The following is an 18,650-nucleotide window of genomic DNA, read 5'->3' as shown; positions in this document are numbered from 1 at the left end:
ATCGCCTCCCGGGTCTTCGCTTCTCTCCTCTAATCCCCACCACCACCACCAACCTTCCTCCTCCTCCTGTCTCATCTCCCCCTCCCTCAACGTTCTCGCCCTTGCCCTCTCTCTCTCCTCCCACGCTCTCCCACTCCCTCTCTCTCTTTGCTACTCCATGTGCATCTCATTATCGCCAGAGCGTAGGGCCACGAGTGTCAGAAGCGGCCACGCAGAGGAGGACGCCTCTCGGACGTGACAGGGCAGCGCGTTTCATCCTGCTCCGCGCGAACTCTCGCAAAGTGCGAGCCGCCAGCAGCAGCAGCAACTGAACTGTTCCTCGGCACCCCCCTTCCCCCCGGCAGCGAGAGACGGAGAGAGAGAGAGCGCGAGCGAGCGAATGGGGATTGCCTGCGTACGTGTGTGTGTGTGGTGCGTGTGTTTCGTGTGGGGAGCGGTGGTGTAGCGGTTAGCGCGCTGCGCTACGAACCCGCCAACCCGAGTTCGATTGCCGCTCACGGCCGAAATCGGTAACGATTTTCTGAACCGGTCCGGGGCCTACCCTAGGTCGACTCAGCTTCAAATGAGTACCTGGTGCGATGTGTAGTAAACATCGCCACCCCACCCCCTCGTGTGCCGTGCCGACCTTCGTAGGTGCTCGCTAACAGCACTTGCCCCAACAATCTGTAACAGGCTATACTGGGGAGAAGGGAGGTTGGGGGGAATCTTTGTCTTTGTGTGAGCGAGGGAGGGAGAGAGGGCGAGGTGAAGTATGGGGGAGGAGCCTTGGTGCGTAATCTGCGCCCGGTCATCTCCAATGTGTTTCACGTTAGGGGGGGGGGGGAGTGGTTCGCCTCTTTAATGCGCGCGCGCACGCACGCACGGAGATCCCCCCGTGTCGCCTTTTCGACGAGACTGCCGCGACAGGCGGCTGTGCACGAGATGGGGTTGGTGGCCAACACCACGCCCGGTCGCCGTTATCTCGCGATGTCGAACACACCGCACCACGGCACAGATTTATGGCGGAGGCGACCTAGGGAAGAGCCCAGGACTGGTTCAATTATTATTCGCCACTGTTGTTGTCAGTGCCGGATTAAGCTAGCGCGGGGCCTGTAGCAAATGTTATAAAGGGGCCCTAAATTAAAAAAAACACAGAAATATTCAAACACATCTTTTTACTTGCATAGTAAAGTAATTGTATTTTTTCATTTGCTATACAGCCAGATAATACGACAAATCGCTAACCTTAAACATCCAGTCGTTCATAAAAGTTGAAGGCGGTATAGTACTATAGTAATCGAGCAAGTGCAGAATCACTGAACCGGAATTGATAGCTTTGATAGCATTTAGCGCGGGGCCCTTGAAAGTGCGGGGCCCGTAGCTACTGCACGTGTAGCTACTACACATGTAGCTACTACACATGTAGCTACTACACATGTAGCTACTACACATGTAGCTACTACACATGTAGCTACTACACATGTAGCTACTACACATGTAGCTACTACTACACATGTAGCTAGCACACACGCAGCTACTACACATGTAGCTACTACACATGTAGCTACTACACATGTAGCTACTACACATGTAGCTACTACACATGTAGCTACTACACATGTAGCTACTACTACACATGTAGCTAGCACACACGCAGCTACTACACATGTAGCTACTACACATGTAGCTACTACACATGTAGCTGCTACACATGTAGCTACTACACATGTAGCTACTACATATGCAGCTGCTACACATGTAGCTGCTTGTGCTACCAGGATAATCCGGCACTGCTTATTGACCGTGGGGTGGAATGGAACTCGCGTGGCCGTGCTTTGTAAGAGCACTGTGCTTATCCACCTGCACCACCGCTCCCCATACACACAAAGACCCCCCGTTTAGCCTTCAACAGACTGTTGGAGCAAGCGCCGTTAGCGAGCACTTTTGAAGGTCGGCACGGTGCACGAGGGGGTGGGCGGTCAGCACCACGTTCGGCCGTAAGCTTGGTACGCACACTCACAAAGACGAAGATCCCCGTTATAGCCTGCATCCGATGTGTCCGGGCAAGTGCTGCCGGGAGTACCTATGAATACCGATACACACATGGACACGCCGATAGCCGCTGGACGATGTGTCGTGGTATCATGGTGCAGCGCGTCACCAGCAGGAGCGCTATTTGATATTTAGACCGGATTATTATTATGTACTCGGGGTTATTAACTTATTATATACTTTGGGTGATTATATACTTTGGGTTATATTCGCACGCAAGCAATGGTCGTTGACCGACACACAGCCCTTTGTGAATGGATTGACAAAGGGCTGTAACGTCTCATTATCATCATTGAACTGTATATTTAAAAAGAAAAAAGTTTTGCTGGCTGGCTGGCTGGCTTCCTGGCTGACGCACCAGTCCGCGCACATCTGCGTGATGACATCACCGCATCCAAAGCGTGGAGCCGGGTTCGTGCGTGCTGACGTCACCCCCCACACCCTCCCCCCCCCCTTTCAACCCGGCCGCATATCCCGCGCAAAATACTCGGCCAGCAAACTGATCTAAAACATTTATATATATAGGTAAATGGGACGATAAACTGCACGAAATGAATAAAAGAGAACAAAGAAAATGCCATACTATATATTTTTTAAAAAAAAAAGTTTTGCTGGCTGGCTGGCAGGACGTGCCGGTCGCGTCTAGAAGTACATTGCGTGCCGCTAAGTTACTAGGGCAGTGCGGGCTCTCTCCCGTTAACGACGCCCCCCCCACACCCACCCCCAATTTTCCTGGAAAGCATTGCGTGGTAAAAAGCGGGGCACCGTCAGTGCAGTTCTTCTTCTTCATTATTATTATTCCTACTACTACCGCCACCGCACGACATCGACTCAATCGGCGCCACGTCGATTGAGCCCCCACCTCGTGCCCCGCTGCGGCGAGCCGCGTGAAGCCCCTCGGTTGTTTCCGCCTCGAGAATTTCTTCCCTGGGCTGCTTCGATGGAGGTTTTTGTTTTTGCACGTGGTGGTGGTGGCGGCGGTGGTGGTGATAGCGTTGGGGGGGAAGGAGACGCGCCTCGGCTCCCGATCAAATGTTCGCACGGGGAGTGGCGGTGGCGAGGCGTCCGCTCGTTTATTCTGGAAACAAAATCGCTCTCGGGCGTTACAGCCGAGAGCATCCAGAAGTTGAGCGGGTTTGGGGGGGGGTTTGTTAATGTTTAAAATCCCGCGGCGAATAGTCCTTGGGATGTTAATTCTTATTTTGGTTTTCACCCAGAACAGGCGGCCTCCGCCGAGATCTCGAGAAATTCGTTGTTCGGGAGCGTTATGCGAGCGAGCGTGCCAGATTTCCTGTTTGAATAGTTATTCAACATACCTGTCAACCCCTTATCAGTGCCCTACCTTACTAAATACCAACTCAGACCTTATTGGTCACCCCGTGCCCTTTATAAATCTCAAGGTTAATCCTACAAAGTCCCATCACAAAGGAGAAACACAAATAGACATATTTTTTTTGCCCGTATTGAAACGGCTGTACGCCGTATAGACATGAAAACTTCATTTCCCTGCACAAGAATACAGTGTTAAACCGTGTGGGTTGACAGGTTTGCTACTGTACACTACACTACTATACACACTACACTACTATACACTACACTACTATACACTACACTACTATACACACTACACTACTATACACTACACTACCCTAAACACTACATTATACATTACACTACACTATAAAATGAGCCCTATTGGAACGGCTGCATGCCGTATGGACCTGAAAACTGAATTTCCCTGTACACGACTACGGGGTAAACCACGTGGGTTGACACGGTGTGATTCCGTGGTTTTTTTCTCTCTCACGACGATCAATCATCGTCGTCGTCGTGATAACGATGGTGATGTCGTTCATTTACCCATGCAGGAAATAAGAGCCTCACCGAGTCTCAAAATTCGTTGCCACGAGCGTCCTGCTACATTGGGATACTTGGCCATGGATCCCACAAACGAGAGTCGGTCTCTGTGTGGGATGGCCCCGGAGATCCTGGGGAAAATCCACCTCTCACCCTCGCACCTGCAACCCCTAGCTACAAACTCAACTAAAACTATTTTATTTTACCAGGTAAGGCCCACTGAGCTATGTAGCTCAGAAGCGACCTGGCCACAAATGAAAGCTCAACGAAGTGGCTTATCATCACGTGCAAATTTATAGCAGCCAAATAACTCTAAACGCGTGACGTTAATTCTAAACGCGGAGGGAAAAAAAACCAGGACAAAAATCCACCCGACCACGGGGAGAGAGACACCGCAAACTCCAAATACACAGCAGCAGGCGTCAGTGTCGGGATCGAACCCACGACCTCCTGTACACCGAGCGAGGTAGTTAACATCTCCTAGCCACCGTGGCATAGATGTTAACTTATAAGTGGAGGTCGCCCGCCCATCTCTAAGCACTATCCAGGCTCAACGTCTGCTTAGCTTCTGAGATCCTGACTCTACTCCCGGTCACGTGACCGTACCTATCACACACACAGTACACGGCAGTACACGAGAACAGAAAAACCCTGCAGTGCATCTAGAGGCGTTCACATCACGCCAACGCCGTGCTTCTACATAACAACAACAACAAACGCCATTCGCCGCTAAGTGGCGGTGACATCACCACGACGCTTGTGCCAGGCCAGGCCTCTACATCAACACAGGTACACACACACACAGACGACGTATGAAGCGTGTTCGCGTGCGCTACCAGCTGTCTCCGCCTGCGCTCGTCCCTGCCGTCCGCTCGCCGCAGCTCGGCACGGAACGCTGGGGCGTCTGCCGCGTTCTCGCCGGCCGAGGAGGGCCCCCGAGCCAGCACCTCCATGAGGTAGGCGATGTAGCTGGTGGCCAGCCGCAGGGTCTTGATCTTGGACAGCTTCGTGTCGGCCGGCACGTTGGGAATGCAGTCCCTTGCATGCAGAGGCACAGGAAGAAACGATCGATGGTAAACAAAAAGTATTTTTGACGTAATGAAGGTTGTTGTTGTTGGGTTTTTTTCTGTTGGGTTTGATCGCGTAAATGTTAATGTGTCGTTAAACCCGCCACCACCACCACAGCCATACTTCACCATTATGTGAGAGCCACGGTGGCGAGGTGTTTACTACCTCGCTTGGTATACAGGAGGACTTGGGTTCGAACCCGACCCTGACGCCTGCTGTATTATTGGAGTTTGCGTCTCTCTCTTTATCATCATCACGGTGGCTATGAGATGTCTACTACCTCGCCTGGTATACAGGAGGACCTGGGTTCGAACCCGACCCTGACGCATGCTGCTGTATGTTTGTGGTGTTGCGTGTTCTCCCCATGGACGCGTGGGTTTTTCTCCGGGTCGTCCGCTTTTTTCCCTCCACATTGAGAATCAACATCGCGCGTTTAGAGTAATTGGCTGCTTTACATTTCCACACGATAAGCCACTTCGTTGAACTTTCATTTGTGGCCAGCTCGCTTCTGGAAAAAAAAATCTACATAGCTCAGCGGGCCTTACCTGGTAAAATAAATACAATAGTAAGATTTGTCACGTAAACAAACCTTGCCCAAGACTTGGTTCGAAGCTTTCGTGACTGCAGGAATTACTCTTTGTTTTTTTTTCGGTCAAGTCACGTATAAATAAGAAATAATTATGTTATTTATTATGTCATTTTAGTATTTCTTATTTAATCGTGACTTTACCGAATAAACCAAAGAGTTAAACCTTGCCCAATTAGTGACTGCATCAGCACATCGGCTGTGTGTTGGAGAGAAAAACCCCACAACATTTACCATTCGAGTACTGTGACTTTTCTCCGGTGATTACAGCCGCCAGCTTCATCAGGCGGTTTGCCAGAAGTGTGAAAAAGTATTTGTATCGGTTGTGTCCGTCACAGTTCATCAAAATGCAACGGATTATGTTCACATGAGATGATAAAGTTACATTTACCGGTTGGATTAGTCACAGTTAATCAACACATCATAACCTGAATAGGCACGCGATTAAACGGCGTATTTGCTTAATAATCCGCTCCCTTAATACAACGCTACAATACTTCAGTGTAAAGCCCACTGAGCTGTTCGATTTTTTTTTTAAGGAGCGGCCCTGCCCACGATTGATGAGCTCAACGAAGTGGCGACATCGTCATCACGTGGACAATTAAACAGCATTGTTGATTCCTAAACGTGGAGGGGGGGGGGGGGAACCAAAACGGGAGGGGCCCGTTGGAAAATAAAACTCCACGCAAACCACGTGGAGAACGTACAGAGCAGGCATCAGGGTCGCGGTGTTGAACCGACGACCTCCTGCATACCGGGCGAGGGAGATGACATCTCGACACCGCGGCGCCCCGATGGACCGATCGTAGTCCTGAACGGGACTCTTGCGGGGAAGTTCGCTCGGTCGCAAGTAGCAGGCACGCGAGGGGGTGGGTGGTGGACAAAGGCCACGCCCGGCCGCCTTTGTCTCCCTTCAAAGTGCTGAAGTTTTTTTTTTTACTACACACTGCACCAGGTACTCATTTTAGGCTGAGTCGAAAATAGAAGAGACTCTGGACCGGTGCAGATAATCGTCATTGGTCTTGTGTACACATAATGTACAGATTGTGTAATATAAATACACACTACCGATATGCTATATACTGTATACATAAACAATACTGATATACCATATTATATGCGTGCAGTATGACACAATGTGTATATTGACACAAACAACGCAACACATTCGTCCAATTCCGTGCACGTTATTTGCTATTTAGAAGGGTCATTGCCTGAAACGTCGCCTAATATATATTGAAGGCCACCACCGTATTATTGACGAGTGTTGTTGTTTGTGCATCACTGCCAACGCAGCAGCAGCATCGTGCGGTACAGACCTCGTTAGAACATTGTATCAACCACACGTGTTTGCATAGCATTCGTCAAAAGCCAGGATCGATCCACTGCTGGATGTAACGTTCTTAACCCCCCCCCCCCCGCCACTGGACATCTGTGATAAAGAGCTTTATAGCTCATCGGATTCCTCCAGTATAAATACATATTCTGATTCTGATTAATTACACACGCATAGTACACCATCCTTATTAGCCAAAGCTACGAGTTGGGTCCCCCACCCCCACCTTGTCAACCACCATGAGATTCGCTTTCCACAACAAAGCGTAAACAAGAACAACGACCCCTTCTGTAGCGATGCGACTAGGGCGACAGGAGCAGCGACATGCACAATAAGTCTCGGTGCGGCCGTGCGAGGCTGATCACAATGCTGGGGACCCCAGCCTGGCCGATTACCGCACCCACAGAGGTGATCACGTGGCCACTACGTCAATGGCCATACTACAATCATACTACATGCATACTACATGCATACTACATATATACTACATACTACATATATACTACATACCCTGCGCGCGCACGCAGTCTACGAATACAGTATATATGTGTACCGTAAATGTAACACGCTTAAACGTACATTCAACACGGTACATTCAACACGGTACATTCAACACGATACATTTAACACGGTACATTCAACACGGTACTTTCAACACGATAAATTTAACACGGTACATTCAACACGGTACATTCAACACAGTAAATGTAACAAGGTAACACGTACATTTAACCCAGTAAATTCAACACGGTAACACGTAAATTCAGCACGGCAAATGTAACACGGTGATACGTTCCTGGAGAACACGACGTCTTTTCCACATTATCCTGCATGCTCTTGCGCGTCTCATTTAACATTCTATATCACACGCGCAGCACATTCCAAGGCATTGTATATATCATGTAATTTATTGTAATATTTTTGTTACGTAATATGTTTGCTTTTTATACATATACGTGCATTTCAGATGGGTTTAAAATAAATATCCCACCTTTGGCTAAGAGCGAAATCCGGCTAGCTGGGGTGTCGCTGTAGCATACGATGTACATTTTCAAAGTTATGCATCGTATATAACACAGAACGGCAGATTAAAAAAAATACGTTGGCTCTTTGCAGACCCTGTATACACAGATGATGCATTTATAGTTGTACACCACGCGTACACGCTGTGCATTACGTAACGGTGACACCATTGTACGCATGCATACACTTACTACGTACATGCAGAGTAAAAGCAGCACCTCTCTGGCCTGTGTGCACGTGCGCTACGCAGAAGAGGCATTGCCCGAAACGTCACCTATTACACAGCTTGCCATTGTATAGGAATAGGTTTTACCCTTTTAACTGGCACAGTTAATGGAAACTAGGCTCTAAGAAAAGCTGTCTCGGGTGTGGACCAATCAAATTCAAGGACAGTGCATATTATTATCAGAGTTGTCTCTTTTGTTCGCATTTTGACTGCTTGTGTTGTGGTTATTGCAAACATGATGCCTTGAATAAAGGTGTCAGCTTTTGTGCCAGCTAAAAGGGTCAAACCTATTCCTATATCTTGTTACTGGCAAAGGAGGTCTCATAATGTAGCTTGCCATTGTGTTCATCAGCGCGTTTGGTCCGTGCAGTTACGTGGCGCTCGCGCACAACATTGTTCGCTGGGGTTTTACGCAACGGGGGGAGGGGGTACTTAAATACTGCACGCACGCACGTAGGGCACTTGGCGAGCAAAACAAGATTCCCCGTAATTTGAAGCTTTCGTGCCTGCAGGAATCCATGCTCATTGGTTAAAGTCACGGGAGTAAAGATTCCCCGTTTTCACCGCTCACTCTGCGCCTCCCCTTCCCAGTGGGTGCGGGGTTTTCTGGGTGAAGCCTGCGAGACGTTTCGAAAATTAAACGATGTCGCGACCGATTTTCACGCGTTAGGGGTAACGGACCCCCCCCCCCCCCTTTCGCTGACTGAAATAATGAAAATTGACGAAGTAGAATCGTTTAATGTTTTAAGTAAAAAAGTAAAATTCACAATATAGGTTTTTTTTTGGAGGGTTAGATCGCGTAAATGTAGATGTGTCGTTAAACCCGCCACCACCCGACACTGCCAATTAGTGAGGTTTGTCACGTACACAGAACCCGCCAATACGTTACTAGTACAGCAACACCGGTGGGTTCGAGAGTAAACCCACAACATTTACCACTGTAAACCCACAACATTTACCACTGTAAACCCACAACATTTACCACTGTAAACCCACAACATTTACCACTGTAAACCCACAACATTTACCACTGTAAACCCACAACATTTACCACTGTAAACCCACAACATTTACCACTGTAAACCCACAACATTTACCACTGTAAACCCACAACATTTACCACTGTAAACACACAACATTTACCAATGTAAACCCACAACATTTAACAATGTAAACCCACAACATTTACCACTGTAAACCCACAACAAATGTAAACCACCACACCGGTGTTGCTGTACAAGTAACGAATTGGCATGTTCTGTTTACGTGACAAACCTTACTAATTGTAAATGTTGTGAATTATAAATGTTGTCTATTACGGATAACATTGTTCGCGACAGCCTACGTGTTAAACTTAATATTTTTAATCTATAATCATGACTGATGTCTATTTTTCTTCTTTTTCCCGTGGGGGGTCACCTCAAATGCGTCGTTTACGAAACTCGACCAATTGACTTCTGGATTAATTGAGTCAACAAAACTATAATTGACGAATGTTGAGAGACGACACGCCTTTAATCTTAAACAACAACAAAAAACAACCAAAAAGCTAAATTAAATATAAAAAAATCGTGCATCATGCATTAGTGGTAATTGAAGTAAGTTGGAACATTTGTTCAAATAATTTAAATCACCCCATGCTGTTTTGTTAAGATAAATGTAACAACCTTTGGGCCACGCTGTATACAGACAGACCATCGGTTTTTTTGTGATTCTCATTTCCGTTGTAGTTCTTAATCCAGTGTATAAATATACATACAGTCTGCCCGAGCCGACTTACCCCAAGGCGAATTCATCATTTACAACCATCGCTTTGCTACGTTCCTGCAATATTTTCAATTTGCTCACGTGACACGGTTGTTATTTTCCCGCTAGCTCTTTGCTTCGCTGCTGTACTTTGTACTTTAATCCATGAGGGGTTTTTTTTTCGCTTTTGCTTTTAACAAAATGTTTGGGCTCGCCACAAGTCACTCTCGCCAAAAATTGGAGACTCTCATCGCGATCTCCCTCGAGTTGTCCCGCCACCCGGCTGGCAAAAATTAAAAAAATCCCACTCGCTACTCGAAGTTACAATTCCACGGTCGCGTGACCCCGGCATGGATTCCTTTCGTTGTGTCCATGCCACGCCGCAGGACCCTCTTCCGTGTGCTCAAAGATCGCTTGCTCATTCATCACCGGCAAATGTGGCTTTCATCATCCACCTTCACCACCACTCCCTCACCACCACCGACTCCGCCAGCCCCTCCTTCACAATCACCTCCCCTCCGTGCCCCCCCCCCCCCGACTAAACCCCCTACCCCCCAAACCAAAACCTCCCAAAATCACATTCCGAGCGCAATTATCCAGGCGGCATCGGCAACGCTAAGACGAGGCGCCCTCGACCGACGAGGCTGTTGTGACAGGAATTTATAAAATTGACGGTTTTGCACGGGCGGGAAGAGGAGCGTTCGACAGCTCTGTCATCATCATCATCGTCATCATCGTCATCATCGTCATTGTCATCATCATCGTCGTCATCATCATCGTCATTGTCATCATCATCGTCGTCATCATCATCATCGTCATCATCGTCATCATCATCATCGTCATCATCGTCGTCATCATCATCATCGTCATCATCATCGTCATCATCGTCATCATCATTATCGTCGTCGTCATCGTCACGACATGTACGTGCATAGTTGCTTGTCCTTCCCCCGCGCGCCCACATTAGCGCGGTCGGCTAACGTACGGTGCGAAAGAAGTTCAACGCACTGTATGCACATAGACATACATACACGCTGCTGCTGATGATGATGACGACGACGATGATGATGACGATTAGCTTTACAGAAGTCGAAACGCGTTCAGAGTGCGTGCGTCGGGCAGAGAAGTGCGCTTCGAATACTTTAATAACGAAGTGAGGTGCTCTAATCACGCAGTGCTGGAGAATCACTCGTACTGTTGACAAGTAGAGTCGTATCTTACGCACCCCATGTATTAACGTTTTAATCACGAATAAATAATCGATTTCAATTTTGTTAGATTAAAACAAATTATTGTTTTTGTTTCCCTGCTACGTGGCTTTACCGAAAGAACCAAGAATATGAATCCCTGCAGACACGAAAGCTTTAAATCAAAATATAATGGCGGTTACAGAATTCATGAGTTGTAAAATGAAGGTGGTGCTCGAGTTAGTTGATATCTGTCCGATAATTAGGGACTTTATTCATATTATGCGTGCATGCGACTATTTAGTGGGTAGGATACGATACATATATATTTATGCAAACTGGAAAATCACGTGAACGAGACGATACAAACGAGCGACAAGAAAAGGGACGGGATAAAGAGTTAACAAATATAAACAGTTAACATCACTGGGGATGGGCGAGTTAATTGCTGCTATAATTGGCGATACGAGGTCGGCAAGTGATGGATTGCCTGTGGCACGAGCGGTCACACGCATGAACACGCATGAACATACATGGACTCACATGAACATACATGGACTCACATGAACACGCATTAACTCACACGCGCACACATGAACTAACATGAACACTCATGAACATACATGGACTCACATGAACACGCATGAACTCACACGCGCACACATGAACTCACATGAACACTCATGAACATAAATGGACTCACATGAACACGCATGAACTCACACGCGCACACATGAACTAACATGAACACTCATGAACATACATGGACTCACATGAACATGCATGAACTCACACGCGCGCACATGGACTCACATGAACACTCACGAACACGCATGAACTGACTTGAACACGTATGAACTGACATGCACACACATTAACTCACATGAACACTCATGAACACGCATGGACTCACATGAAAATACATGAACTCACATGGACACTCACGAACACGCATGAACTGACTTGAACACGTATGAACCCACATGCGCACACATGATCTCACATGAACACGCATGGACTCACATGAACATACATTAACTCACATGAACACTCATGAACACGCATGAACTCACATGAACTCACGTGAACACTCATGAACATACGTGAAGATACATGAACACGCATGGACTTACATGAACACGTATGAACTAACATGCACACACATGAACTCACATGAACACGCATGCACATACATGAACTCACATTATAGCAAAAGACAAAGATCCCCTGTATGGCCAGCACCACGCCCGGCCGCCTTTGTCTCCCCAGTGGTGATGTTTACACATTACACCAGGTACTCATATCGAGGCTGAGTCGACCTAGGGGGAGAGACCCAGGACCGGTTCAGATAATCGTCACTGATGTTGGTGGTGGCCGTGAGTGGGAATCGAACTCGGGCTACCCGCTACACTATAACGCTCCCCAAACTTTACAATCAAAAACACTTACTAAAATAAGTTCAAATCTAGATTTTACTCAGCCTTAAATGAGTAGGTGGCACAGTGCTGTGTATACGTGTGTGCGTGTTGGAGAGAGTGAAACAGTACCGGGGATACAAAGGCGGCCGGGCGTTGTTCTGACCGCACCAACTCCTTCGCGGGCTGTTCCGTACTCAAGAGGCGGTCTTGCATTTTGTTTAATTTGCGTGCGTGGAAGTTCCACAAACGCGTCGTTGTCGTGACCGTTCAACCACGTGGCTCACAGTGGACAGCCATGACGATGACATATTGCGAAGTCGATGTCAGCTGAGCCATTGTGACGTCACAAGTTGCGCGCGCACACGTGGGGCTGTTTGCCGGCCTACACTGACCCGCCGACCCGAGTTCGATTCCCGCTCACGGACCATCAACACCGGTGATGACTGATGAATGATCTGAACCGCTCCTCGGGCATACCCTAGGTCGACTCAGCCTCAAGCCAGTACCTGGTGCTGCGGTGAAAACATCGCCACCGGGGAGACAAAGGCCGCCGGGCGTGGTGCTGGCAACCAACCTCCTCGTGCACCGTGGCGCACCTTCAGAGGTGCTACTCGATAACAGCACTTGCTCCAAAAGCATGTTAAGGCTATACGGGGGATCTTTGTCTTTCCCCTCTTCCTGCGTAAGAATAGCAAAAGAACAGTTAACAGGCGAGAGCGGTGGCGTAATGGTAACCGCATTTTGGGCGAGACATAACTGATCCCATCCTGGCCATCTGCCTCCCTTCGCCAACCCGCCAGCAAACCAACGTGGTGAAGTATGGTCAAACAATCCCCAAGACCGACGCGGTGTGGCCAGGCCTTCATCCCGCGTCTCCGATTAGCACGGTTGGCTTATGTACGGACGCGAACGCAGTTCGAAATATACACACACAGCCGTGGAAGGAGAAGCAGCTGTTAAATACGAGCATTTGTATTCATTGATAAAGTTGGGGAACCAAGATGCAGTTCGGGATTCCAACTTAAAGCAGCAGGTTCCAGCCGCAGTTGTGCTAATCACTGCGCCACCGCTCCACCCAAAATACTTCATTAAAAAAATGTGTCATAATGCGATCCGTAGATTCACTCGCAGCGTCATCTCCGACGCACGTGCTTCAACATCAATGACTACAGCGTCACTGCGATGTATAGACGGTGTTGGTATCTCAACAGGGGCTGCCCTACGGATGAATTCGTCCCGTCGTAGTGAATACAACTACCAGCTATTTGCTTTACCTTACCAGGTAAGGGACCCACTGAGCAACGTAGAGCTCTTTGTCAGAAGCGACCTGGCTATCACAAATGAGAGCTCAACGAAGTGGCTTATCACGTGGAAATGTATAGCGGCCAAATTACTCTAAACACGTGACGTTGATTCTAAATGTAGAGGGAAAAACCGGAGGGAGGACCCGGAGAAAAATCCACGCGACCACGGGGAGAGAGAGAGAGACATGCAAACTCCAAATATACAGCAGCAGCCATTAGGGTCGGGATCGATCCCACGACCTCCTGTATACCAGGCGAGGTAGTTAACATCCCCTAGCCACCGTGATGATGATGATGAGAGAGCGAGAGACACACGCAAACTCCAAATATACAGCAGCAGGCATTAGGGTCGGGATCGATCCCACGACCTCCTGTAAACCAGGCGAGGTAGTTAACATCTCCTAGCCACCGTGATGATGATGAGAGAGCGAGAGACACATACGCAAACTCAAAATATACAGCAGGTGTCAGGGTCGGGATCGAACCCACGACCTCCTGCATACCAGGCGAGGTAGCTAACATCTCATAGCCACCACGGCGCCCCTGATGGGGAGTGCCCACCACTGGCTAGCCTAGGGAGCTGTAACACAGGAGGATGATTACCGCCGCTGTTGTCACTTCAGATGAAAGGGCCGCTGAGAGAGACGGATAGGGTTCAAGTCGTGGCTATGTTGACGGGTCACTAACCCCCCTACGCGTGTGTTGACGTGTTTGTAGTGGGCAGTGGCGATGTCGCGGTTAGCGCTACGCAGCCAGAGGGAGACCCCAGTTCGATTCCCGCTCACGGCCAACACCGGCAACGATTATGTGAACCGGTCATGGCCCTCCCCTAGGCCGACTCAGCCTCCAATCAGGTGGAGGAGACAAAGGCGGCCCCGCGTGGTGCTGGCCACCCACCCCCTGGTGTGCCCGTGCCGGCCTGCATAGATCCTCGCTAACAGCACTTGCCCCAGCAGTCTATTGAAGGCTACACGGGGGATCTTTGTCTTTAGTTTCTTTGGGGTAAATTTGGCGTATCCATTCCGACAACAACACGAGATCACCACACCGCTCCCACCACCCCCCATGTGCGTTCTAGACGTAGTTCGATTCCAAGCTGCGGCGAACATCGCATCGTGGGCCACCGCAAGATCAACTCAGCCCTAAACGAGGCCCTGCCGCTTTCTGTGTGTGAAAACTAGCACTGGGGAGATAAAGGCGGCCGGGTCTTAATAGGTGCTCGCTAACAGAACTTGTCCAGACAGTCTAATATTGGCTACACGGGGAGGGGGTAGAGGTGGGGGGCACCGTATGTGTGAACCCCTCTAGATGCACTGCAGGGTTTCTTGTTCTCGTGTACTGCCGTGTACTGTGTGTGTGATAGGTACGGTCACGTGGCCGGGAGTAGAGTCAGGATCTCAGAAGCTAAGCAGGCGTTGAGCCTGGATAGTGCTTAGAGATGGGCGGGCGACCTCCACTTATAAGTTAACGTCTATGCCACGGTGGCTAGGAGATGTTAACTACCTCGCCCGGTGTACAGGAGGTCGTGGGTTCGATCCCGACACTGACGCCTGCTGCTGCTGCTGTATATTTGGAGTTTGCGGTGTCTCTCTCTCCCCGTGGTCGTGTGGATTTTTGTCCGGGGTCCTCCCGGGTTTTCCCCGTCACATTGAGAATCAACATCATGCGTTCAGAGCATTTGGCTGCCACACATTGCCACACTGTGAGCCACTTCGTTGAGCTGTCAGATTGAACAGGTCGCTTCTGCAAAAGAGCTACGGAGCTCAGTGGCTGCCTTACCTGTTAAAATAAAAACAGTTCCCACAAACAAGCTGCAATAGGGCATGCCGGGGGGGTAGGTTGGGCAGTGGCGGGACATTGCTGTACAAAAAAAAATCCATTGTTGTACTGTACTGTGCTATGCTGCCCGCATTCAATAACCAGCAGCGTTGATCTTCTTCTTTCGTACCGTGAGTGGTCAACTGTGCTCGTCGGAGGTGCGGGGTAAGGTCAACAAAGTGAACACTGAAGACACGAGCGTTCAATCTGGAATTATTTCAAAGGGCATAGCTCCAGTGGCATTCCTAACATCGGAGGGAAGAGCGTTCCCGACGGCCGCAAAAGCGTGGTGAAGTATGGTCAAGTAAACCCTAACGTGGGGAGAGGGGAGGGAGAGAGGTGGGGGGGGGCACATCATCCAGCAGTGGATTGACAAAGGGTGGCGTGGAGTGGGGCAGTGGTGGCGAGTGACGCGCGCTGAGACCGTGTTTGCTCTGTTCGCGTGTAATTGATGCCGAGTGTTTAAAAAGCGACTTGTTTACGGGACCTTCCCCTTTCGAGGCGAGGGAAAGTGGGAGCCCCTTTTAAACAAAAAAAACCCGAAAAACAATGTTCTTTTACGAGCAAGCGGCAATAGCGAGTTGACTTTTTACTAAATCGTAACTTACGACCCACCGACTTGGCCACTCTCCGCTCTCCCCCAGTAACGTCTTGTTTAAACATATCTATATATCCAAGACCATTTTGTCTTGCTACAGACTCTCTTGCTAGTACACCAACAGCCTTGACTGTCCCCTCCCTCTTCTCCCTCCCCTCCAGATTTAGTAGAAACAAAAATGTCCCTGTCACTGCAAATTTTAAACAACAAATAATGAAGGGACTGCGTGATCAGTGGTGGTGGCCGTGTACACACGTGGTGGTGGTGGTGGTGACCGTGTACACACGTGTTAGTGGTGGTGGTGGTGACCGTGTACACACGTGTTAGTGGTAGTGGTGGTGGCCGTGTACACACGTGGTGGTGGTGGCCGTGTACACACGTGTTAGTGGTGGTGGCCGTGTACACACGTGATAGTGGTAGTGGTGGTGGCCGTGTACACACGTGGTGGTGGTGGCCGTGTACACACGTGGTGGTGGTGGCCGTGTACACACGTGGTGGTGGTGGCCGTGTACACACGTGTTAGTGGTGGTGGTGGCCGTGTACACACGTGTTAGTGGTGGCCGTGTACACACGTGTTAGTGGTGGTGGTGACCGTGTACACACGTGATTAGTGGTGGTGGTGGCCGTGTACACACGTGGTGGTGGTGACCGTGTACACACGTGATTAGTTGTAGTGGTGATCGTGTACACACGTGATTAGTGGTGGTGGTGACCGTGTACACACGTGATTAGTGGTAGTGGTGATCGTGTACACACGTGTTAGTGGTGGTGGTGACCGTGTACACACGTGGTGGTGGTAGTGGTGATCGTGTACATACGTGGTGGTGGTGGTAGTGGTGATCGTGTACATACGTGGTGGTGGTGGTGGTGGTGGCCATGTACACACGTGTTAGTGGTGGTGGTGGTGGCCGTGTACACACGTGGTGGTGACCGTGTTCACACGTGATTAGTGGTGGTGGCTGTGTACACACGTGTTAGTGGTGGTGGTGACTGTGTTCACACGTGATTAGTGGTAGTGGTGATCGTGTCCACATGGTCAGTGGTGGTGTCTGTGTACACACCGTGTCGTAAGAGGAACACACATACAGCAGGGGTGTCCAATCTCAAACAACATACATGTTAGATCTCTCTGCTACGGAGAAGGGACATGACCCACAATCGTCACATATAACACACGTACTGTAGATATATGTGCTGTATACATTGTAGGGTAGTGTTAATGAGTGGGCCCACAGTTTATCGACGTTAACGGGTGGTTCATGTTTTTTTTTTCTCGGTCAACTAAATCTCGAGCCACCCTTACGTTTCGGGCAAGGGTCCTGCTTCAGGGTGAATCGAGGGCTAGGAGGGAGGGAGAGAAAGGACCGGGATATGTCGCTGATTTGTCACAGTTTGAGATACGCCACACGACTCGGTCGGCTCCCGACAAAGGCGGTGGCATTTTTTTTAAGTTCGACGAATAAAGTTGTGTTTTCGAAGTAATTAGTAGCCACGAAGTAGCATTTTTTGTTGTTGTAGTACCATTATTATACACCGATTAAAATTAAAAGCTTACATGTATCACGCGTCTTGTGCAAATGTTTAAACTCGAACACTGCACAACCCAACAGAGCCAACAACTTCTTGATTTGAAGCTTTCGTGACTGCAAGGATCCATACTCTTTGGTTCTATTCGGTAAAGTGTTGTGGCCGAAACGTCGTGATTTTTGTTGTTTTATTTTTGTTACCTAAGAGCCAACAAAACCTGTCAAGGTTTTATTGAAGTAATTGCACGAATGTAATTATATTAAATGCAGGCAACTTATCAACAATAATAACAATTAATGGGTCATGGAAACGAGACGAATAACCGATCGAAGCAACAGAAATTATCTCAACCAAGCGGCCACTTATGTTTTTTTTTAACATTGAGTCGACGCTCCGATTGACGAAACGTCGTGAGAATATTATTGTGTTATTTTATTTTATCAATTTATTATTTTATTCTCATTCTACGTGACTTTACCGAAAGAACCAAAGAAGAGATTCTGCCAGGGATGAGCAGAGCCCCGAACGAAGACTGCACGCACAAGACAAAGATCCCCCGTATAGCCTTAGCAGACTGTTGGGACAAGTGCTGTTAGCGAGCACTACGCACACACATAACCCCCCCCACCCACCCACCCCTTTACACGATCAATTGCCAACGTAATGACTTACTGCATTTGCTGGCTGCTCAACCCCACGTCTTAAGGCCTTGCCAATTACCCCCAAAACTGATTTATAATGCATACAGACGTAAATATATATGTATTTGTCCTTCAAAATATTTTATTTCTGGAAATATTTTAGCTAAATCCCAGCACGCTGGGACCTTCTTGGCAATAAGTGCTCGTCTCTCGTTTGTTTAAATAAAGGGATAGTGAATTGTATAGGAAGCGATGCGGCCGTTTTACGCCCTCGAGGGTCGTAA

The 18,650-nt window shown here is 48.7% G+C and overlaps 1 protein-coding gene across 1 annotated transcript in view; it reads right to left on the bottom strand.

Annotated features, from left to right (window-relative positions):
* LOC116942952 (uncharacterized) overlaps positions 1 to 18,650 on the bottom strand; it is a 65,241-nt gene that overhangs the window by 8,519 nt on the left and 38,072 nt on the right. The window contains exon 2 of the mRNA XM_032955447.2: positions 4,725 to 4,926. Coding sequence (XP_032811338.2) covers positions 4,725 to 4,926 — 202 coding nt within the window. The remainder of the gene's footprint in view (positions 1 to 4,724; positions 4,927 to 18,650) is intronic.

This window comes from Petromyzon marinus, chromosome 16 (assembly GCF_048934315.1).
Source record: "Petromyzon marinus isolate PM22_M1 ecotype Great Lakes invasive population chromosome 16, UKy_Petmar_22M1.pri1.0, whole genome shotgun sequence".
NCBI classification, from domain to species: domain Eukaryota; kingdom Metazoa; phylum Chordata; class Hyperoartia; order Petromyzontiformes; family Petromyzontidae; genus Petromyzon; species Petromyzon marinus.
This window is presented reverse-complemented; position numbering and strand designations above follow the sequence as displayed.